Source organism: Pteropus alecto, unplaced genomic scaffold (genome assembly GCF_000325575.1).
Source record: "Pteropus alecto unplaced genomic scaffold, ASM32557v1 scaffold156, whole genome shotgun sequence".
NCBI classification, from domain to species: domain Eukaryota; kingdom Metazoa; phylum Chordata; class Mammalia; order Chiroptera; family Pteropodidae; genus Pteropus; species Pteropus alecto.
This window is the reverse complement of record NW_006437746.1, coordinates 2,414,699-2,437,367: the sequence shown is the minus strand read 5'-3', so window position 1 is coordinate 2,437,367 and position 22,669 is coordinate 2,414,699. Positions and strand designations below refer to the sequence as shown.

The 22,669-nt window shown below is 52.2% G+C and overlaps 1 protein-coding gene across 3 annotated transcripts in view; it reads left to right on the top strand.

Annotated features, from left to right (window-relative positions):
- The window catches only part of ANO10 (anoctamin 10), a 159,230-nt gene extending 136,831 nt beyond the window's left edge, over positions 1-22,399 (top strand). For all 3 annotated transcript variants that reach the window (XM_015591691.2, XM_015591692.2, XM_015591690.2), the window contains exon 13: positions 16,891-22,399. In XM_015591691.2, coding sequence (XP_015447177.1) covers positions 16,891-16,962 — 72 coding nt within the window. In that variant the 3' untranslated portion in view covers positions 16,963-22,399. The remainder of the gene's footprint in view (positions 1-16,890) is intronic.
- The last annotated feature ends 270 nt before the right edge of the window (positions 22,400-22,669 follow it).

Here is a 22,669-nt window from a genome sequence, read left to right as displayed (position 1 = left end):
AAACACTGGCGGGCGGGCGGGCGGGCCAGTCCTGACCTCGGGTGGGGCAGGTGCCGTAGTGAGGTCAGCGAACACTGAGCCTCAGGTTTCAGATGCAGGTTTGACAAACATTTTATGCACCTTCCGTGCCTCTTAAATAGGGCAAAAAATAAAACATGGGATGTTTTACTGTCTAAAGAAGCAGATTGGGAAGTGTTATATATCTGGTGAAATCATTCGTGCTGGTTAGAATTCTTTAGTTGCCAGACTCTTAAATTAATACCTTTGAACTTCTCAAAGGAGCGAGCTCTAAGTCGAAAATCAAACCCATTTTCAAAATATGTACTGCTGGTTTCCTTAAGGCTCTATTTTCATTTGGTACTTTAACATACAGAAATTATCATTAAGGACTATAATAATGTAACTAAGACACACTTGATACATAAACTGTTAGTAAATCAGTTTTTAGAAGGACTAAGATTCTTCTTCCACATCCTCCGAGAACTCTATGACCAACAAGAGCTCATTATGGCGACAAGCTGTGTTGTTTGGCTTCCAGTGTTTTTATAGTGACACTTTCTTTTCCGTCAGGAATGTGTTAGTGGGCTCTCACCCTCTCACCTGGACTACTCCCGAAGCCCCTGTCGGCCTCGCCACCTCCATCTCTCCTCTCTCCGCCCCACTGTCCCTCTGGCTACACAGCTTACTCTCCCAAATATGGCTGTGCCTCCATGTTATGCTCCTGCTCGGGACCTCACGCCTCCACCTCCTTCAGGTGAAACCCAGCTTTCCTCGTGGCTGTGCTCCCAGCATAGTCTCCCTGCACGTGCTCCTCTCTCCAGCCACGTGGGACTCCCTGGGACACCCCCTGTCATTTTGCCTTGGCGCGTTCTCTTCCCTCTGCTGGATCCCCTGTGTCCACTTGTCTTCCAGGAAATGTCTTGTCCTCTTTTAAGACTCAGGGGTCACCGCCACGGTGAGGCTGTCCTCGCGGCTTCCACCGTGCTCCCTTGCGCTCACTGGTTCACATCTGCGTCCTAGAACAGGCCGCAGCCGAGGGTGGCTCGTCTGTGTTCTCGTAGTGCCTGGCTTGTGGTGGGTGTGCTAAATGAAAGAGAGACATTACACCCCGTGACCTGGCGATTCCTTATTTGCATATATTTCCCCACAGAAGGTGCGTGTGCTGCTGCTTGAGGCTGTACCATTGTCCTGGCCAAAGATCCTAGGGACAGACCGTGTCCCTGGGAGTCAGAGAAGCATGGGGTGGGGGAGAAACATTTTCCTTGGGGTTAGAACACCTGCAGTCGGTTTGGCAATCTCTTTAGGTCAAAGGACCTTAACCAACATTCCTGGAATTCATGAATCTGAGTCCAGGATCCCAGTCTGAACTCTGGCATGGAGCAGCCATGACCACTTGGGCAAGTGTCGTACCCTTTGCCTCAGTGTCCTCATCCCTAAGCTGAGGACTTGGGCCAGGCGGTCCCTGAGCTTCCCGCAGTGCTGCAGGTGGCTCCTCACAGAGACTCAGCGTGCGAGCTGCAGGGTGGGGAGACCTATGAGCTACTCCCCTGGGTGTTCAAATGACAGTCACGTGATCAGCTGGCACCATTGTGTCCCCATAGATGGGGCGGGAATTTGGGATGTTGTAAATGAAATTTAGTGCTCACTTCATGTGTTTTGGCCGAAGAGTCGTGAACTAATTTGAACTTTATAAAAAGACACAGCACAGCTCTGTGGGTAACTAGGGATATAAAGAAGCCGTTTGCTTTTGGGAGAGACTTCCAGCACACCTGTCTTTAGAGTGCATTCTGCATGTTTTGGCTGTCATGAATTAGGTGTCAGGTAAGCCTCTCAGTGTCGTTAATAACCAGTATTCCTATAAGCCATGATCTGTGTGTAAGAGACAGTTCTCCATGTACCAATAACTTATCAGCATAACAATGCGATTTGTTTCAAAAGCAGCAATGAACAGGTGCTGACGGCTCTCTTTTTGCCTCTGAGGTTTCAGTACTGGCTCGCAACATTTAAAATTTTGCCTCTAAAAATGCGGTCAGGGTTCGTTTTAACTAAATATCCTGATGATTGATAAAAGCCCTGAATACGGTGAGCAAAAAGCATTTGCACTTGGTGTTTCTGTCTTCTGGGCAGTGAAGGCCCTGACTCAGCATGGGCCAAGTGCAGCCAGCTCAAGACATGGCAGACGCAGCCCCACAGGAGCAGGACCCCTCAGCTATCCTGTGCCCGTTTAGGAGGTGCCGGAAGATGGCACGCAGTGGTCGCCATGGCAGATGGCATTCTTCCTGCTCCCCTGAGAGCTGTGTTTCTGTTCACTGCAAATGTGTTCGTGTTTATCACGGTAACATTCTGTGGTTAGCTGGCTTTCATGCCGATGGGCCCAGCTTCACTGTGACGATTTCTTTTTTTCTCTTTTTCTAAAATACACTTTCAAGAATGGGTAACATAATTATTTCACCTTAACGACTATGCCACTTGAAGCAAATCAGAGGGAAATTGTTCTCTTCAGGCCCAAACAAGTAGTTAATTGCCTTTGGCAAAGTAGCTGATGAAAATATAGCAATATCAGATCAATTTATGGCTAATTAGGCAATGCTAAGTATACAGTTTATGTTGAAATTTTAGTTCTTTGAAAAAAACTACTGATTTAAAAAGTGTTAAGGAGTGGTTTGCAGTTTCCCATAAATTAACAAAACGCTTTGAATCTTCATAAAGTCTAAATGCTGTGGGTTCACGAGAAGTCAGCGGGACTCCTGGGTGGAGGGGGCCATTCCCATATCATATCTGGCCTTGTCCCTGTAAACTGCTTCAGGAATCCATAGGTCCTTCCTCTAGTCAAGATACAGCACCCTGTTTACCCCAGGATTCCTCCAGGCGGGGTTCCTCCGGATGGGGTTCCTCCAGGTGGGGTTCCCTAGGGAAGGTTTCTTAGAACTTTAGTGTTTAGGGTTCACCAAAGGATAGAGTTTCTTAAAAGCTATAGTCACCCAAATCCTGCAAAACCAGGAACACTTTGCCAGGAGAGCCAAGTAACAGAAATTTGAATTTGCTGAAGATTGAAAGGATGTTAGGTCAATTTGCAGTGAAAATTATGGCACAAATTTGAAATATTTTCTAAATCTTCATTTATTTTAAACCATTAAATGTTTGAAGATAATTCTGCTTAACCGCTTCATGTAGTCAATGCATGAAGAATGTAGCATCAGGAGTTTCCACCTTAGGCACTATATTCGTTTTCCATTGCTCCGTTACAAATGAGCACAAACTTAGTAGCTTCAAGCAACACACATTTATTCCCTCCTCTTCTGTGGGTCAAGTTTGGGCACCGCTTAACTGGGTCCTCTGCTCACGGTCTCACCAGGCTCTAGCAAGACATTGACCAGGGCTTTGGTCTCATCAGAGGCTCAGCTAGAGAAAGATCTGCTTCAGGTTTTCTGAGGCTGTTCACAGAATTCGTGTCCTGGGACAGTAAGACTGTGAGGTCCCCATTTACTTACTGGCTGTCTACTAGGGGCCAGTCTTAGCTCCTGGAGTCCCTTCCCTTTGTCGCCCACTCCCCAAGCCCCTCACGACATGGCCACTTACTTCTTCACAGTTGGCCGTGAGGGTCTCTCTGCTTGGGGTCTCTGACCTCGTGGGTAGACTGATCCCTCTTTTAAAGGGCTCTCGACTCATTCAGCCCAGCACACCAGGGTAAGCTCCCTTTTGGTTAAAGTCAGCTGATTAGGAGCACTAATTACATCTGCAAAATCGCTTCGCCTTTGTCATATAATGTAACTCATCGGAGTGACATCCCGTCACCTTTACCATATTCTGTTGATCAAAGGCAAACCCAGCTTCCACTCACACTCAAGGAGAGGGGATTGTCCAAGGCACGGATGCTGAGAGATGGAAATCATTGGTGCCCCCCACCCCAGGCACTCAGTGAATGTTTATTAAGTTGAAAGATTTTGTATAAGCCAGTTGTTGGGAAAGCAGAACACGTGTTCTAAGAAAGACATTTGCAGTCAAGTTTATAGGTGAGCTGACCAAGCCTATCTAAAACAGTGTGGCTAGACTGTTTTCTGTGCCATTTACCTTCAGCTTGGAATAAGATCAGGAGATGTGTAGCGCAGGAAAGTGCTTTTTCACATCTTCTGGTGCACAGAGTACTCCCATCCATCAGCTCCACATCACCCCCACTCAGGCCCTATTTGGTGATAGGCCACATCTGCTTCTCCCTTCCCCACACACCTGGAGCGTCCCAGCCTCTCATGCTGCCCTAAGCATCTTGTTGCACCCACACAGACTGAGCCCAAACCCAAGTTTCCCGTGTGCCCAGATGACCTTTCTTCTGCTCCCTCAGTCAAAACCACTCCCCTCAGGAAGGCTTAGCTCACTAGGAATGGAGGAAGACTAACCTTCATGGACTGTCTGACAGCTGAAAGATGCTGAGTGTTGCTGTGTTGCTCTCGAAATTTTTATTTTTCTTGTGGCACCCCTGTGAGTTCACTGCGTCTAAAAATGGCCTTTTGGACGTGTCTAAGAATACAAGGGGAAGGCTAGGAAATAGAGCAAGATATTCATACTTATTTATCACCTCTGTTACACTAATACTGAACATTTTTACATTTATGAAAAGGACTCCATTCTGTGATTAGAACAAAAAAGCCATCACGTAGAATCATCCAATTCCAATTCATTAATTTTTCCAAACTGAAAATAGTCTGGGGAATTTTCTAACAGTTCATTTTGCCTGAAACAAATTGAACCATGAAACTGCTGGTCTGTGAAATGATTGAACCAATTAAAAATGTGTGTAAACAGTCAGATCAAAATTAACAAGAGTTTAGCAGCAGAAGCAACAGCCTGTTAACAAAAGAAGAGTCTTGAGCTGTATTTGTGGCATATTTTTGTGTTTGCTTCCCCTCCTTTTTAAAACTTTAATGCATCTTTACGCGATGACTTAATGACAGAACTTTAGCCTTAGATGGGAAACCGAAATTGCAGAGTGTTTTGTCTTGTTTTTTTTTTTTTTTTAATGGAATTCTGTTCTCCTTTGGATCATGAATGGCTATCTGGTGGGAAGAACATGTTTGATAATGCTGGTCCCCGGTGCTTCACCCAAGCAGTTCTTCATAAATGCTGTGGCCAGCCTGTCTTACTCCAAAAAAAAATACTGTGGACACACACACACATGCGCACACGCGTGTGCATGCACGCAGTTCGTGGGACCAAGATTACGGATGCTTTGAGGACAAAAACTAAATCTCAATATCATTTTTAAAAACCTAGTACTAAAAGTACTGAGTAGACATTAGAAACACATATACATGAGTACGTTTGTTCTTGAAAACAGAGGCGGACTCAAGACCATTGTGAAAGATGAGTATGGAAAGAGAGGTTCCCGACAGAGTATGTCCTGCTGGACTGGCGTTGGCAGCGCCCCTGCTGTCCGTCTCTCCCTCCATCACACGTGCTCCACACACGGCCAGAGAGCCAGCGGAGTGCTTTTAGAGAGGCCACGTTTTACGGATGGGGAGTGAGGCCACGGAGGCTCGTGACTTGTCGAAGCCTCCCAGCCAGCCAGCTTTCTATATGCGGCGTCACCGGTTGGCCTGGCGATGTGCCCAGTTCTGCCTTCTGTCTCTGGGTCGCTTAGTGGACTTTCTGTGGGAAAGTGAGTTCACATGTCCCTGACACTTAAGACCATCTGGTAGGACTTCCTAGCTCAGACATATCCCACTTACTCTGGCCTCCTCCAGAAAAACCATATTTAAAAATAGGAAAAATATAAGAAATGCATCAATCTATTAAAAATATTAGAAAACAAGAAAGTGTACCATACGCTAACTAAAAAAGGTCGAGAAGTTTCTGTCAAATAGAAAAAGTAAGAAAGGATGACAGAGAACTAGAGCGGAGAAGCTGCACCCCCTTCAGAGTGGCCCCAGGTGGGAGGGCGTTCTCTAGAGGAGGGGAACCAGGCCGGCACCCGCCATCTCATCAAAGGGGCTCCCCTCCCCCAAAGAGAGAAAACTAGGGGGTCGTGAGAGGAGCTTTGGAACTGTAAGGGATCTCCAAGTTACTCTGTACTTCAGGACCCACAGAGAAGGGACACAAGGAAAGACCGCGGTACCCAGCAGTGGGAGATGCTAAGCCCACACACCTGGGCTCTGTCGCGGCTCCTCATCGGCTGCAGGTCACCCACCCGCCGCCAGCACACGTGCCCTGAAGGAAGCCAGGCTCTGGTGTATGCAGTCCGCTGACTCAGCCTACACAGAGCTTCGCGTCCCCACTCGGAGGGCACGGTGGAGACGGGGGAAAAGGGGAGAGGAAACCCCTGGAAGATGCCCATTCTTGTCCCCCTGTTCTTTCCTAGGTGTGGGTAGACCACCAAGGAACACCCAAGCTTTCTTTCAAAAATGTGGAGAAGTCACTTAGGAGCATCAGATATTTGAAAAATACCAGTAGTATGAGAGAGAGAAACAGATACCAGGATGGCTGCTAATTTTTGACAAAGGCACAAAGACAGTGCAGTAGAGAAAGGATAGTCTTCTCAACACAATGGTTAGAGCAATTGGACATCCATAAGCAAAAAAATTAACGTGGACCCACACTTCACACCAAAATGGTTCCTAGACCTAAACATAACACCGAAAACTATAAATCTTCTAGAGACAAAAATGGCATAAAATCTTGGCAACTTGGCATTAGGCAAAGATTTCTTAGATACAACTCTTAAAGCATAATCCATAAAAGAAAAATAGCGACAAATGACACTAAATCAAAATTAAAAACATGCTTTTCAAAATCTGTCATTTGTTTAATGAGAAAGCTTAAAGAAAAGCAGAAGAATCTGCTAGGAAATTGCCCTTGGGGACCTTGGGGCAGGTGGTCACTCTCCCTGGCCTGGAAACACACTGCATCAGGCAGTCAGCTGCCCAGCCCACTCCCCCACTGCATGCCCCTCTCCACTGGGTGGGAGCCAAAGGCTGGTACAGCCATAGTTTCCTGAGATCCAAAAACTGGTTTTAGGAAAAGCCACAGAGGAGGGTACTTGCCTTGAATGCCAGAAAATATGGAAATTGAAGGAATTGGGAGGAACAGTGGTTTGGAGCTAAGCAGCCCTGAGTTTATATCCCAAGACCTAAGCTTAGTAGCTGCAGCCATGTGGTCTAACCTTAGTGCAGGTCAGTGGCTGCACCTATAACGTGGGAAACATCCTAAGAATGGCAGATAAAGGACGCCAAGCGTCCCCCAGGCACCAGCGAGGTGGCCTCCGCTAGCCCGCGCTGCTTCGTTCCGGTGTGAGCTGTGCCGAGTGATTGCTGCCCCTCTCGGTTTTCTTTGCCAGCCTGGGAAACGGTTGCCACATGTGACAGTGCGTGCAAGTGCGAGATGTTGGTGCCAATTGTTTTCTGTAAACTCTAGTTGATGTTCTTGCTAGGAGAGAAGGTCCAGGCTCTAGCATTCTAGAGGGGATTAAACATTCCTGTGGGGGATGGAAAAAATTCAAGAAGGAAGCCAGGAAAACAAATATCCTGAAAAGGCTTAGAGTCAAGAGGTGAGGGTGGAAGAATTTGACACCAGGGAAAAAGAAAAATGCAGAGCTACTGGTGGTGTATTTATGACAGGAAGATTTTCCCAGAGAGGGAAAATCTTGGCTTCTAATGGAAAAACTGGACAAGAAGAAAAACTCACAGGTCGGAGGAAGCGTGCTACTGACCAAGAGGCCGTGATGCCCGGAGTGGGACCAGAGGGCACGAGCATAAAGGCCACAGGAAGGATGTTGCCGCTTTGGCACGTATCTCTAAGATGTGAAAACAAGTCTGCCAACACTGATCAGCTCTACCACTCCCCCTACACTTGCCCTGATTCTCGTGAAAACAAAGTGTGATAGAAGAAACCAGTTATCACACCCTGGGAGTGTTCACACCTTTCCCCTCCCTGGGGGTGCTCTTCCTCCACTAGCTCAGCCCCTAGGCGTGTGTATGGGGCAGAGTAAGTAGGGCATGGTGTAGGGTGGAGATGGCGGGCTTGGTTGCTTTACGCAGGTAAGGGCGGGTGAGAAAGGGAGAGAGCTGGGAGTGGAGGTGGGGAAGTGGAAGCCGGCGCCTGTGAGGGCTCGACGGAGGGGCAGTTTGCAGGGAGTGGACTGGACACCCGAGGTCAGCCGCCTCATGGGGGCCAAGTGAGAGGCCACAGGGAGCTCAGCTCACAGAAGATGACTCTACTGATGCTAGCACACTGTGCAAGACAGGGAGACCTGATGTTGTTTCATCTTAGCCGCCTCATGGGGGCCAAGTGAGAGGCCACAGGAAGCTCAGCTCACAGGAGATGACTCAGGTTGCTTCTCTACTGATGCTAGCACACCGTGCAAGACAGGGAGACCTGATGTTGTTTCATCCTGGAGTTCAAGACCTTGTAGCCAAAAAGAAAGAGAAATAAATAGCTGCATGGAATGTCAAAGAACATACTTGGGTTTCTAAATGAGGCTTAAAATATCGGAGCATGACAGCCAGAGGACGTACCTCAGAATACACGAGAAGAATGAACTTGTCAGAAAATTGGCCAGTGCAATCGAGACGTTTAAATTATAATTCATGGGAGAAAAACATGCCCAGACAAAGCCTTCGGACGAGGTAGAATTATCAACAGCAAAAACGTCATATTTAGTTGAGACGATGCCCAGTAACTTACAGGAGGATGTAGAATGATGAGATTTTGGAACTTTCATAGCCTGGGATATTTCTGGGTTCACATGTAAAGAATGAAAGTTATTAAAGTGGACTTGAAGGTGGAGTATAACGATGAATCCCTAAGTGGGCCTGCCCTTGGGTCACGGGGGCAGTCCGGCGATGAGGAGCCAGGTAGGCTTTTCCTGTCCCCCACCCAGCCATCCTGGGTATGTTGGCTTTCGTTCTGGTCACAGGCGGTGCCACAGCTCCAGGCGCCACATCTTCACACATGTGTCCAGAGGCAAGAGAGGGAAGGGTGGCTTCTCTTTAGAATCTCTTTGTATGAGAGAGGAAAGCCTTGCCCAAAAGTCCGCCAGCAGATTCACCGTCAGGCCCCATGGGCCAGGAGTTGGTTACTAGCTCACGCCTGAAGATAGGGGAGCGCCTAGCATTTTTCACCTGTGGAGTGAAGATGGGATCTTACAGGAAAGGATTAAGTAGGAGTAGAAGGGAAGGTATCTTATTCTGATGGACTGAAGTTTGCAGTAAGCTCTGAGCGTCGGGAAGATGCACACTGCATGGGAGATGCACGACATGAAGACAGAGCCGTGAAGGCGGCGGAGGAGGGCACTCGGATCGTGACAGGCTTCGATGGTGAAGGCCAGCAGGACGCGTTACAGCTTAACCAGGACAAACCGAAGGCTTCACTTTTAATTTTTTAAAAAATCAATCACAGAAAGTAGAGGCAGAAAAGTCGGACCAAAGTACATGTGAAAAAAGCAGGCCTGTCTGTTTGGCTGCAAGTTCAAATGAGCTGGAGGTGAGGCTGCCAGAAAAGCTTACGTAACCGCTGCAGGAAGAAAGTAGTGTCCAGAACAAAGGGGCGCGACCCCAGGGCCTCTGGGGCCGGCCTGGCCACCTCTCCCGCCCAGTCTCGTTCTCCGGATGTTTCCATCACTTTTATTTCTTGGCATCACACTCTCGCCGCTCAGAAAGCCCCTCTCAGTGACTGCTCAGCAGACACCTTCCCTAGATTGACACTTGGTCAAGTGCTTCCTCTGCCTTTCCGGACCCTTGCTGGCCCCAAGTAGAGTCACTCACTGCCTCCTCGTTTCCCTACCGAGCTCCTTCCTGGCGCTTACTGGCATCTCAGCCCCGCTGCTGGACCCAGGCTCCACTTTGAGGGGTTTGGAGGGTCCCTGGTGTCTGCAGAGCACCTGGAACAGATAGTTGGTATTCAGGACTGTGCACTGGTCTAAGGAATTAGGAAGTGAATGTTCCAGCTATATTCTGGGCTCACTTAGACAAGCCCCTGAGATCTCATTCAAATGCAGATTCCTGTTGAGCAGGTATGGGGCGGAGCCCCGGATTCTGCCTTAGGTCGCTCCCAGGTGCGGCTGCAGTGTCCTCTATGCTCCCTGCACAGCAGCCCTGCACAGAGGGGCCCAGGCGGGACGGGCCATGGAGGCAGGTTCAGGGTCTCGTCCAGGTGTGTCAGCATGGCAGCCAGAGGCCCAGGCATCTCCCGCATTCTCCCAGGGGCTGCAGGTTCTTCGCAGCAGGTAGCACAGTTGGCCTGACGTTAAATGCCGAGGGCCAAGAGCGTCCCAGGGAGGCACGGGCTCGTTCTCCAGGCGTCGGTTTGGTGGTGGGCTGGTGCGCCTGGTGAGGGCTTCGCTTGGGACTAGCTGTCCCCTCACTGCGGTGGGGCCTTTTGGCTCTGACTCACCCACTGTTTTGTTCCATTTCCGTCCAGTACATGTGTTCCTCACGTGGTCAGCCATCGCTTCCTCCAGCCTGGGACATTTGGCCGCTGCACCGTGTGTGCCTGGGGAGCGACTGGCTTTTTTTTCCTAACATGCTGAGGAAGTCATGATACCAATGCCAGCTCCTTCCTGAAAATAAGAATAGCTCCTTCCCTTCCAGGGGTTCTCATGCCCTTTTAATTAAGCCTGCTAAGTAAGAACATTTTCTATGTGCTTTGCAGTGGACTTCTCTGGAATGCTTAGTTCAAATGGCAAAACATACCTATACCCACAACTTGGTGCGACTGCATGGTTACTTATTTGGTGCAAAGCTTGTTTGATCGTCAGAGGCAACTTACGGAAACGTCGATGTGCTTCCTTCTCCTACAGCCGTGTAAATTAACCGAATCAGCTGTGGGCTTTGCTAGGTGAGACGGAATCACTTCACTAAAACCTGGCCATGTGCTCTAAAACATTTATTCTATCTCCTCTTAACAAGATGACTTGCTGGTCATTCTAGGTGACAGGCTAAATCCATTGATATTCTATGACTTTGATTCCCTGTTAGCAAACAATTTATCTCTTCTGCTCTCTGCCGCTCTTGGCTTCACATGAGAAAACGGAAGTAATGGCAGAGGAACAACTCAGTATTCGAAGGCATGTTTAACTCAGCACTTATTAGCTGGATCAGCTCGTGTTTCTAGACAGTGAAGCGAGGAGGTAGAGTTCTGCCATACTCTAGAAGTCAGGAAACCTGTGTCTGCAGCCTTGTGGCCCGCGCAGGCTCGTGCTGGCCAACAGAGTAACCTGTACTGTGACTGTCATTTCTTTTCCAAAGGTCGGACTAAAGAGAGCACTGATCACATGGGCTAGGCACCATCTTTCCAGAATTTTCCAGTGTCTGAAAAGTGTAATGGGAACAAAGAAAGAAGCCATTGCCACTTTCAAATCAAAAACTACAGCCCTGCTGAGGAGAAGGGACCTTCCGTGAGGACAGGGTCACCTGCAGACGCCCAGCCTCTGGCAGGTCCCTTTCCCCACTGGCGAGGAGCAGTTTTAGTGTCTCAGACCAGGTGTCAGGGCCTCCCTGCACAGAGTTCAGAAGACTCTCCAAGATGTCTTTCCTTTTTTTTTTATTCCTTCCCTTTTTTTAAAAAAGTAGTGTCTTACTGCCTACAGGAAGGAGACTGACCATCAGCCAGAAACAGGAACTTTTAGATGTTTTCCTAAATTTGTTCTAGACCAGGTCCTCTACTCTCATTGGCTTAAAAAAGCAGGCGAATCCTTGAAATCTCGCCTTTCCTGGAAAGGACCCAGTCCTCAGGCAGGCTCCTTGGGCTCCGACAGGACAGTCCGGTCCCTTGTCCACGGCACAGGCACAGGCGTGCGTGGGGAGAAGGGCGCCTTCCAGGAATAGTGAGAAACAACGTGAGGGGTGAATTCCATGCCTGTATAATATATTTAATCAATAAAAATAGTCACGAGCTTCAAAAATTATCTGACTTATTCCTAACTCCACCTGTTACAAGGTCTGACCTGGGTCCCTCTGCCCGGAGGAAACGTAGTGGATAGTGTGGTGGTTCCCTGGATGGGTTTCTATGACTGTCGTCACCAACCGGAGCAGCATGTGTCACTTCAGTTCTACATCTCAGAAAATACTGACTGGCTGCCTGTGCGTGCTCAAGATCCCATAGCAGCAGTGAGGAGTGTTCAGTGAGTGTGCGCCGTTTACCTGCCCGTGAGACAGGAGGCCTTACCTGTGCATTTTAATCTTGCCAAACTCATCGACTGAATTATAACTCTCCTGGCTGTTTCGGGAAGCTGTGGTGCTTACTCTCCCAGTATTTATGGACTGCCCCCTCGGCAGCACTGTGGTAGGCCCAGGGGGTAGAGTCCCTGGGCTCTCCAGAGATTACATACTGGGTGGGCTAGAACATTTCAGGCAGAAAAAATATGTATGTAAACAATGACAAAAGGTGGCAGACAGAATTCCAGCATGGCCCAATGAGACTGCTCCCTCCACCCGCCTCTGTGGGCTTGTGGGAGCCCGATGGCACCAGGCCCGGGCAGCCTGGAGTTCGTAATCGGGGTGTCAGAACATGTTCAGAGCACTGCTGTTTGAGGCCAGCTTCCCGCCAGGTGTAACAAAGTGGTCTTTATGAGAATGTGGTACCTCAGAGGGCTCATTCTTTACTTCCCGCTTTTCACCTGAATTGCCAGACCTTGCTCAGTTCTGCCCTGACTCTTCAAGATGCTGAGCCTTGTCAGCGACACAGAGTAGCTCGTGCTCGCCAGGGCACATGGGTGCCAGGGTGCAGCGGGCAGCCTCCCTCCCGCTCCTGGCAGAGCAGAGGCTTCCTCTCAGGCAGTGGTTCACCCCAGCTGCAGGGTAGAAGCACTTGGGGGAGCTTTCAAAACTCTGCTGCCCAGGCCACACCCCAGGCCAATTAAATCAGAAGGGAGGGGTTGGGGACGGAGGGGCTGGTGACTGGTGCTCCGTCAGTGCCCAGGACAGTCTGGGCCCCTGAATTCTCCAGTAAACAGGAAGCAATGGATGCTCAGGCCCTTTCTGTCCTTCAGCCAAAGGCTGCCCAGATGCAGAACCTCTGTAGCTTGTGAATTCCTGACTATTGCAATCGGAGGATCCCCAAGCTGATCATGGCCCAGCCGGGGGCGTGGAGGGGTGGAGGACTCTTTGCTTCAAGCCTGGGAGGGTGGAGGGACCGTCCCAGGGCTGCGGGAAGCTTTGCGGGTCTCAGAAAATGTTTCTGCTCTTCTCGGCGGGGAACGGGAATCCGCTCACACATTCTTTCTCAGGTTAAGCTGCACGTGTGGCCAGCGCACGAAGTGATTAGGTTGCTATTATAATCGTTACTAATAATGATGAAAGAACCAATCTGTGCTTTTTAAAAAGTAATTTGGAAATTTGGAACATGAATATTTTAATGATTGATGAGTTGGGGGGAAGATTCTGTTCTCCGTCTGATACTTTTTGTAGGAAGTAAATCAGCACTATTATCCTGCTTACATGTTTAATAAGGTTTTAATTTAAGAATCCCAGAGAAACCAGTTTTATTTCAAAGGGGATAATGTTGCTCCCTCCCCACCCACCTCAACCCCAGACAGGGTAGCTAAGGAGAACTAAACAGCCGAGCTGCAAGAGGCAGCCTTGGGCCTAGCAGCAACTGCACAGCCGATTCCATCTGGAGCTCAGCCGGAGCCCAGAGCGTGGCCTGGAAGCCATCTGCCACAACCCCCTGCGACACCAGCTTGCTTAGCAGAGACTCCCGGGTCTGAGGTGTGATCCGTGGAGAGACTTCCAGGGCTTGTTACAAACTCAGAGTCCTGGGCTCCACCGCAGAGTGAGTCAGCCTCTCAGGGAAGGGCCTGCGATGCGAGTCTGCGGTTAACAAGGTCTGAGTCTCCTTGGGACTGAACGGTCATGTTCCTTCGGATCAGAAGTTCTGTGCTTCTGGAGTTAATTCTGCCAGTGCTCACCATCTCCCCGGCAAGGGAGTATGTAGGAAGCACGCTGGGCTGGGGCTGGGGCTCAGCCTCCCCGTTCCTCCTTACCAGGAGGGTGGGCGGTGGGTTCTTGTACAAGTTGCATGACAGTAAACCGAGGCCATCCAGACCCATGAGCAGTAGACAGCAGCAGTTGCTTTACCCGAGAGAAGAGAAGCCATCTCAAGGCCAGATGGCTTCTGATGCCATCTTTCAGGCAGGAGCAGTGGGGGCCGGCCCCGTCTGTACAGGAAAGGTTTGGATGTCACTCACGGACCTCAGAACCAGTGTGACTCCGTCTCAGGCCGGCGGGCTGTCGCAGCGGTTTACTTGGGTTTTCTTTGGGCTTTAGCGACAGGTTTTCAGTTCTGGTCCTGCCGTTCGCTCAGCGTGTCCAGCAGGGAAGTACAGAGACACAGAGACAAGCCGAACCCCAGCTTCCCCCACAACCCAGTGAAGGCCACCAGGAGCACAAGCATTCCCACGATATTCCCTTTGGTGATCACAAAGCTCCAGCAGGCAGATCAAGCCCCGAGGGACCCAGCCACAGACGGAGGGGCTGGGCTAGGGGTGGGTTTGGTCCAACCCACCAGACCGTGGGGCCTGATCACTTGTCTTCAAAAGAAGCCTCGCTGTAGGGCAGGAGAAGGAAAGGCAGAAATGGAGACGGGTCACTCGTGCAGACTGTCCCTGCCACCTGGCCTGAGGCACGAGAGGATTGTGGGGTCCCTGGCCATCATCCTGCCCTTGCTACCAGAAGTGCAGTTCAGTGTAGACAGCCCCGCGACCTCCCAGACACGCCCAGCCTCTTAGCAGCTGCCCTAGGCAGGGCAGGCAGTGCAGGTGGGAAGGAGCACAGCCCAGACGTTTTGAGTCCAGACACCTCCCAGAAGGTGCACTGAGGTCACTTAGGGCTGGGTCGTTCAGGAGAGAGGGCCTGCCAGAAGGAGCTCATCCTCTGGCCACTGTGGGGCACGAGGCCCCTCCTGTGTGATCTGCCAGACACCTCTGCCACCCCAGCCAGAGCCACACACAGAAATGGGGACGGGGGCAGAATTTGCACCTTGAAAAGAGTCTCAAAGGCCTTTTGGATCAAAACCCATTTTGATTTTTCTCTCTGCGGAATGCTGGGGAAGTGTGGCTGGAAGATTCTGTGACAAGCTAGGGAATGTTTTATCCTCTTATGGTTCTAGTTTAAATTTATTTAGCCTTTAATTTCTTAGGGTTACTTGTCAAATCTGAAAATAGATTCATCTCTCCCCTCCCGCTCTCCCTCATAAAAAGGCATTTTAAAAGGTCTAATTATTAAATGACACCAGCTGGAAGAGTCTACAGTGACTCTCAGCTGAAATATTAGTTTACCTGGTTGGGGATGTTTTACATTAGTAAATAGGCGAAGTGGGCTTGTGTGAGGACAGGAAGTGTTAGTAACAGAAAAGGTAGCAGATGCGAAAAATAGCTTCTAGGGAGACTCGAATGACGTGGCAGCTCTGCTCTCCGAGTTTGTGAGCTAAATCAAACTGTCTCATTGCCCCTCAGGCTGAAGGTTACTTAAACACTGCAGCCATGGGTCATTTGGGCAGGCGTGTCCTTAGGCCAGCGTCAACTCCTGTGCCCACCCTCTGCTCCAGGCCCGCTGAAATGTTACGTCCCCTGCAGGAAGAGTCCCCCCACTCACACACACGCACACATACACACACCTGCAAACTGGTCGCCGTGACCCTGCCCGGTCCCCTTCCCCATCTAAAGCTGTCCACTAAACCCTGCTCCCATGTGGACACGTGAGGGCCAAGCCCCCTCCCAACTCAGACGCAGAGGTGTCAGCCTCCAGGGGCCCATCTCTGTGCCACCTGTGGAAGGGCCAGGCTCAGACGAGACAAGTGCCATCTCGTCTGAGCCTGGCCCTTCCACAGGTGGCACAGATGAGAACGAGGGGGGTCTCCCGAGGTACCACAGGTGTCGAGGGTCCTTGAGAGGGAGGCAGGTTGAAGCAGGAGGCCGCAGCTTGTGACTTTACGGTCTGCGAAGGGCCTCTCCTCCCCGGAAGCCAGAGGGCGTGCGGCGATGCGTCCAGCCCCATGTGGCGCTTGGGGCTCCCAGGGGCAGCCGGGCCCCAGGCACCAGCAGTGTTTGTCTCGGAGTTTCGTTTTTCCCGTAAGTAAAGTAAGTAAATAGCTGTTATCAGAAGTCTGTGTGTTTGTGTTTTAACCCAAATTCCAAAGTATTCATTCATTTGTTCAATAAAAAGGGCAGGGCTGTAGCCATGTTCTCCAGCATCCACCGGAGGAGGAGGCTGGGCCCCGGGGGGCTGGGATGGGGGGGCGTGAGGGTGCTGCCCCAGGGCGAGACCTCCTCCCCAACGACACCGCCTCAACCCTGAGGTGCAGGTTTCTTCCTCCTGACACGCCCCTCTGAGAGCCAGCCAGGCTGGACCTCCATCCTGGCCTCGCCCTCAGGGAGACGGTGCAGGATGTCCCAGTGGAGTTGGCTGGGGATGTTGGGTCCTGTGGCTGTAGGGACAAAGGGCTGGTAGCATGCTGTGTTGGAGTGTCTGCCCTGGACCAGGGAGCTCGTGTGCAGGGGCCCCCACAGCCGCCCTGCGGGATGGGCACCATCGCTCCCAATGTGCCGACACGGAGACCGAGGCTCAGAGGTCACGTCGCCAAGTTTGCTCGAGTCACGGGCAGAGCAAGGGCTTCCATCTCCCCCTCACCCTGGAGGTCCGGGGGGCAAAGGGAGATGCCGGCCGCTTCTCGATTCAGTATCTTTAAAATCCCCTCTGAGCTGGGCTCACACGTTTCCGCCCGCGCGTCCTGGTTCCCGTGTCGTCAGTCCAGACACGGCTCTCAGGGGGCCTCGGGCGGCGTCGCAGGGCCACAGCTTCTCCGCGTCCAGAGCGTGCTTCAGAAAGGGCAGGCGCCCGTGCCGTCACCGAGGGGCCACCACTTGGGCTTGCGTAGCTCACCCAGCGTCCTGTGTTCTCTCAACAGCAAATGAAGCTCACGGCGGAGAAGCTGAAGGACGAATCGAGGGAAGAAGGTGGAGAGAAGATGGCGGGCTGAGCGCAGGCAGAGGGCCACCCGGAGCAGCGCGGTGGCCCCCAGGCCCACGCCCAGCGCTCGGCCAAACGCGGCGGCTCCGTGCGGCAGGCACCCCGCCCTCTGCAGTGTCCAGACTCTGGGCTGGTAAAGGGCCCAGCTCCTGGCAGTTCCCTCCCAAGCCCCGCACTCCACACGCCCCACCTGGCTTCAGAGCCACTGCTGCCCCTGAGCCCCTGCGTGGAGGAGCCACCATCTCTCCGAGCTGCTCTCATGGTGACGACCACACCTGCCCCCTCCCCCATAGCTCAGGGCCCCATGGGGTCAGGCGCTGGGTCGGGGTATGGGCCCACCGTGCCATCACCGGAGCCATTCTGGGGGGGCTTCCCTCCCAGCCTCAGCTGAGAGTGGGGTGTATGGCGCGGCGTGTTTCCAGCACCCGACATCCGAACACCTCCTCCTGGTCCTGTTCCGCACCATGTTTGCAGCCCCGTTGTCAGCGGCGGCAGTAACTGAGCTATTAAAGGCCACGCGCACCTCCGCAGCTGCTTCCCACGCGTGGATGAGGAGCCCGGGGCGGCCCATTCGAGGCGGGAGCCAAGGGTGGAGCTGGGCACCGGGGCGCCACCTCCGAAGCCTGCAGCCGAGGCCCGGGCAGTCCTCGGGAGGTTCCGCTGCCAGGGGAGCCTGCCCCCCAGTGCCGGGCGAGGGCCGCCTCCGTGCACACGGCACTGGGCCGAGGGCCCACTGTGACACCTGGCACCCTGGTGTGGCCACAGCTGCGGAGGAGCGGCCCGTCTTGCCCAGGGGTGCTGTCCACCTCCCTGCCTGTGTCCGTGCGGCCGCTTCTCTTCACAGGCGCAGTCGCCCACGTGGGCCGGTGCTAGCCCTGCTCAGGGGCCCGCGAGCCGGGAAGCTTCGTTTGTGTCTGCAGCTGCTCCCCAGCCTCAGCTCCACCTCACGTCATCAGGCGTTAGATTCTCATAGGAGCATCGGTCCCTGGTGCCACAAAGGTTGGGGACCGCTTCTTTAGACACAAGGCGGTGACTAGAGCCCGGGCTGCCCCTGGCTGCGGTCTGGCTGTGGTCTAGCTCTGAGGAGCACCCCGAGAGGCCTGGGCCTGGCTTCCTTTTCCTGCCAGCTGTGGAAACTGCTTCATGAGACAGCCAGCCCATCCCCACCAGGGCCCATGCCCCTCACTGCAGACCGGTGGGCCCTTCCCCTCGGAAAGCCTCAGCCACCGGGGGAGGAGCGGGGAGGGGCTGAGGGGCCTCAGGTTCTAGACCTGCCTCTCCCTCAGGGGCCAGCGCCGTGGTTCCCATCTTCACATCAAGATGAGGGTGGCCCCAGCAGCCCCTTCAAGCATCCTGGGGTTGGGAGCCCCAGCTCTCCTGTCTGCCACTCGTGGCTGGTCAGTTGGTCTCGCTGGACCACGCCTGTGCCAGCACGCACGACTTTGCCCCGCCCCTGTGTGGTCTGAGGCGCTGCGTGGCACAGGTATTCAGTGGTGGTTTGATGCTTACCCCGTGCTTTCTAGAACATGCTCATGCTTCAGATACCCATGAACGGCTATGACCACTGTGGTCCTGAGCCCCGAGCCCCCGGAGCTCCCTCGCGGTCCCAGCCTAGGCGCCTGCGTGTGCCAGGAGAAGACGACGTTCGGGCAGGGACCCTGGGTCCAGAGTCTGGCTTTAGGGGCCGGTCGCATGCATACCGCTGGGTGTGAGGCAATGGGTCTTGGATGTGAACCCCATAAGCTCATCTCCCCACCTGAGGGCTTCCAGCTGCCTCTGGGAGCCACCCCCTCTCTGGGTGGCCCTCCTCACCCTGTGATGTGCCAGCACAGCCCCCGGGGGCCCTGTGCCTGACTGTCATCCTGGAAGCCTCCCTCTGCCTTGCCTCAGTCTGACCAGGCAGAAACACACCACTTAATCAAGACAAGCCAGTCATGCCTGGGGAGAAAAGAGCCACCTCCACTGGGACCGGGCCATGGGCCACGGGGAGGAGGAGGATGGATGTGGGGACAGGTTGAGTTGTGTCAAGAGGGAGGCTGGCAGGAAGGGCGTGCTGTACAGGTGCCCTAGGCCCCTAGAGGCCTTCTCTGTCTCAGTGCTCAGAGGGGGTGGCATCTAGCTCATGGTAGGTGCTCAGGAGTAGGGGTGGTAGGGGCCAAGGCGTGTCCTTCACTGTCCCTCACCTCGTGGTCCTGACCATATTAATTGAGGGAGCCAGGCAAGATGACGCCGTCTCTCCCAGCCCCTACACCCGGCCTCACGTGAAGACGGTGCTCCCCTCAGTCCGTTCGGTCACTGGGTGTGGGCCTCGTGATAATGAAAACAGGTGACGGAGGTTCGATGGCGGTTTCCCTTGAGCTTATGACACATCACACTGACGACACGTGGCCTCTAGATCTTTAACGATGCTGTGAACTTCCTCAGAAGAGAACACGGTGCGAAGCATCAGGTCACACGGCTCCATCCACCTGCTCGTTCATCCCCCGTTTACACTTGAGGGACTGAGGCCCAGGCAGGAGGTTGCAGATGGGGCCGAGCTGATCAAGTCCAGGTCTGCTGGCCTCCTGGAGGAGCAGCCCCCGCCCCAAGTCTCCCACAGGCACCAGTCTGCACGGCCAGCCGAGGTATGGAGAGCAAGCGCCATAACATCACATTAAAGAACTGCTCGGCAACCAGGAAAGTCAAGGTCGAGTGCTGAATGTTACCCAGAGAGCAGCTCAGCAGTGTAGACACGACGCATACCTCCCTTTACATCACTGTCTGGCCTGAAAAGCAGAAACCACATATGTCTCCACCCCAGTGGGGACTGGAGAGCCACTTAAAGTGACCTCTGCCCCTCCCAACCCCAGATCACGAGGCCAAAAACTGGCACCCCAAGGTTTGTCCTTTGCAGATGAAGTCAGCTAAACAGAGACAGGGAAACCAAGAGTGAGTGTGATGTTTACAAGTGCTTTCCAGGCTCTGGGGGCCTCTGGGGGCGCCCTGGCCGTCCACAGTGCCCTCGGGGAGTGGCCAGCTGCAGCAGCTGCCCAACTACGAATCTGCGGGGACAGAAGGAAGCGGGCAGGGATCACATTGATAACCTGCATGGACTCAGCGGTGTGGCAGACTTCCACCCAAGCTGTGTCCACTGGTCCAGGTGTTTGCTTCCTACACAAACATGTGGAAGATACTGATTCCTATCAGATCACGGGCATCTTGGGGGTCGAGAGACCCTTCCTCCCATCTCAGTTTCCTCCCAGATGGCAGGTCCCGGGGAATAGCCATCCAGTCCAGGGAAGCTTCAGCTCGCTGGAATTCTCTGGAAGTCCTGTGAGACCAGACCTCAGACCCTGAATCCAAATGATCCCTCATCATGAGGTACAATAAGCTGCCCTACTTGGTCTCATATGTCCACAATCCCCTAAGACCAGGTGTGTCACAGAATCGGAGTTTTCAGGCATTAGGTAGCAAGGTGCATATACATGTTAGGTAAGAGGTTCATGTGGTTTAAAGTGGAACCCTATAGTCCAGTGCCTTAATAATACCTTGCCCAGCCCTCTGGCCAAAGGTCAAAGGCAACATCAAGACAGTGTCATTCACTCTCTCCTCTCTCCCCATCCAGGTGGGCAACCTGAAGAGTGGGCCCTGGGATCACAGCCATGTGCCCTGGGCAGGCCCCTTTACCTTTCTGAGCCTCAGTGCCCCCACAGTGAAACAGGGCAATGCGCCCCCTGCCCATCCTTTTCTGTGGGGCGCATCAAAGTGACACGCGCACATTCACTGTTACTGTGCCCACCTCTCACCTGACGCTTCTCAGAGAGGCTTGCTCCTTTCAACCTCAGAGGAGCCTCTGGTGCTCAGAGCCGATCTGCAGACCGCTCGGCCCTAAGACGTTCTCAGGCTCACCTGCTGGCCTCCTGCTCTGTGGACCCTCCATTCCTGGCTTCCTCGATGCTTTCTCTCGCCCCCACACTTGAGATGGACCCTGGGCTTCTCTCTCTGGCCTCGGCCGCTCTCTCTGGGCCTGTCTTCTCACCGAAGTCTCCCGTTCTCAAGGTTGAGGTCACCTCCTCCACACTTGCAGGTCACAGATCTACAAAGCAATCCCTCAGCCAGGGCCCACTGCAGGGCCCACTGCAAAGTTAAAATGAAAACCCTCGTTCCAAAGTTACTAGGAATTGCAAGACGACAGACTAAATAGAGCATTAAACTGTGGAGGGCCCCGAGTGACTACAGGCCGTACACAGTGCAATAGCGAGTCAGCCTGTCTCCACCTTAATGCCGGCATTCTGCTCAGCAACACTTTCCAGCAGGGCCCCCAGGCCTCTTCTAATCCCGAGACCCTGGCATCCTTGCGAAAAGGTACAAGCAGCAAAAAGGATTCTTCTCTTTCAGCAGAGTCCACTCCTACGCCCTGTAGCTCACACAGGAGCCGACAATCTGAATCCTGCTCAGCTACTCTGTCCCCTGCACTAATTCCTTCCCTGACTCACCCTGCTCTAACGGCCCTGCCCCTGACACCATGTCTGATAATCATCTGCTGCTAATCTAAACCCGTTCCTGCCCCCAAAGAGACGTTATGAACTCACAAGGACCAAGATCCATTTTTTTTCCTCTTCCTAACATCCCCACCTATAACGCCTCGCTTGGAGTGAGGTGCCCGCTAAGCGCTCAGTCCTAGAGTCGGAAGTCCTCAAATCAGTGCCTCCCCAGCAGTCAGTATGCTTGGGCCCCATTTCCCCTTCTCGTCTATCCCAACCCAAAGCCCAGGAGTCTGAGGGTCCCCATCCCTGCTTGTCCACTGTGGGGGCAGAAGGGCAAAGGGGCAATCTGAAGTCTGACATATTCTGCAGCAGAGCCAGCCAGCTCTGGAAAGCTGCAGTCTTTGAGCACTGATCAGTACAGGTGTGCAAGAACTCTACCTGAAGCTGGAGAGAGAACCCCTGGCAGGCAGTAGGCTGAACAATGCTTGGAACTTACAGGAAGCTGGGAACAGTTCATGTTCCCGGTAGCCAGAGTTGAGAGACTTCGGTAGAGTGCTCAGAAGGACATCGCCTCCATCGTGAGCCAGTTTAGTCCTAAAGACTGCTCTGGGATCTGTCTGATACACTTTAAAAGCAAGACCCAAAAGAGTCCAACTGATTCTAAGTAACTATGCCAGAGGAAAATCCGACAGTTTTTACGTGAATATTTCAAAGTCCAGCACTCAACGATGTAAAATTTAGTGTCCAGCATTGCAATAAAAAAGTCTACCTTGAATTCTATGAAAACATCCTTCATGAATAAAGTAAAAATACTTTTTCAGACAAGCCCAAGCTGACAATGTATTGTCAGCAGACCTGCACTACAAGAAATTTTAAAGTTTTCTAGGAAGAAGGAAAATATCAAAATGTGGATCTATACAAAGAAACGAAGAGTGCTGTAAATGATAAAGATGTAAGTAAAATAAAAAACGTTCCCTCTCATGTTTCGTCTCTTAAAAAAACTACTTAAAGCGCAAATATTTATGCATATGGAAAAATAAAATGTATGACAATAGCAGCACAAAGAACAGGAGGAAAATGGAAGTACACAGTTATAAGTTTCTTACATTCTGCAGGAAGTAATATTGTAAGGTAGACTGTGAATACATATATTATCTCTCTATAGCAAGAGCTAAAAAATAAAAGAGGTATAACCAGTAAGTCAATAAAAAGCACTGAGTTAAACCAAAAGAAGGTAGTAAAAGCAGGAAA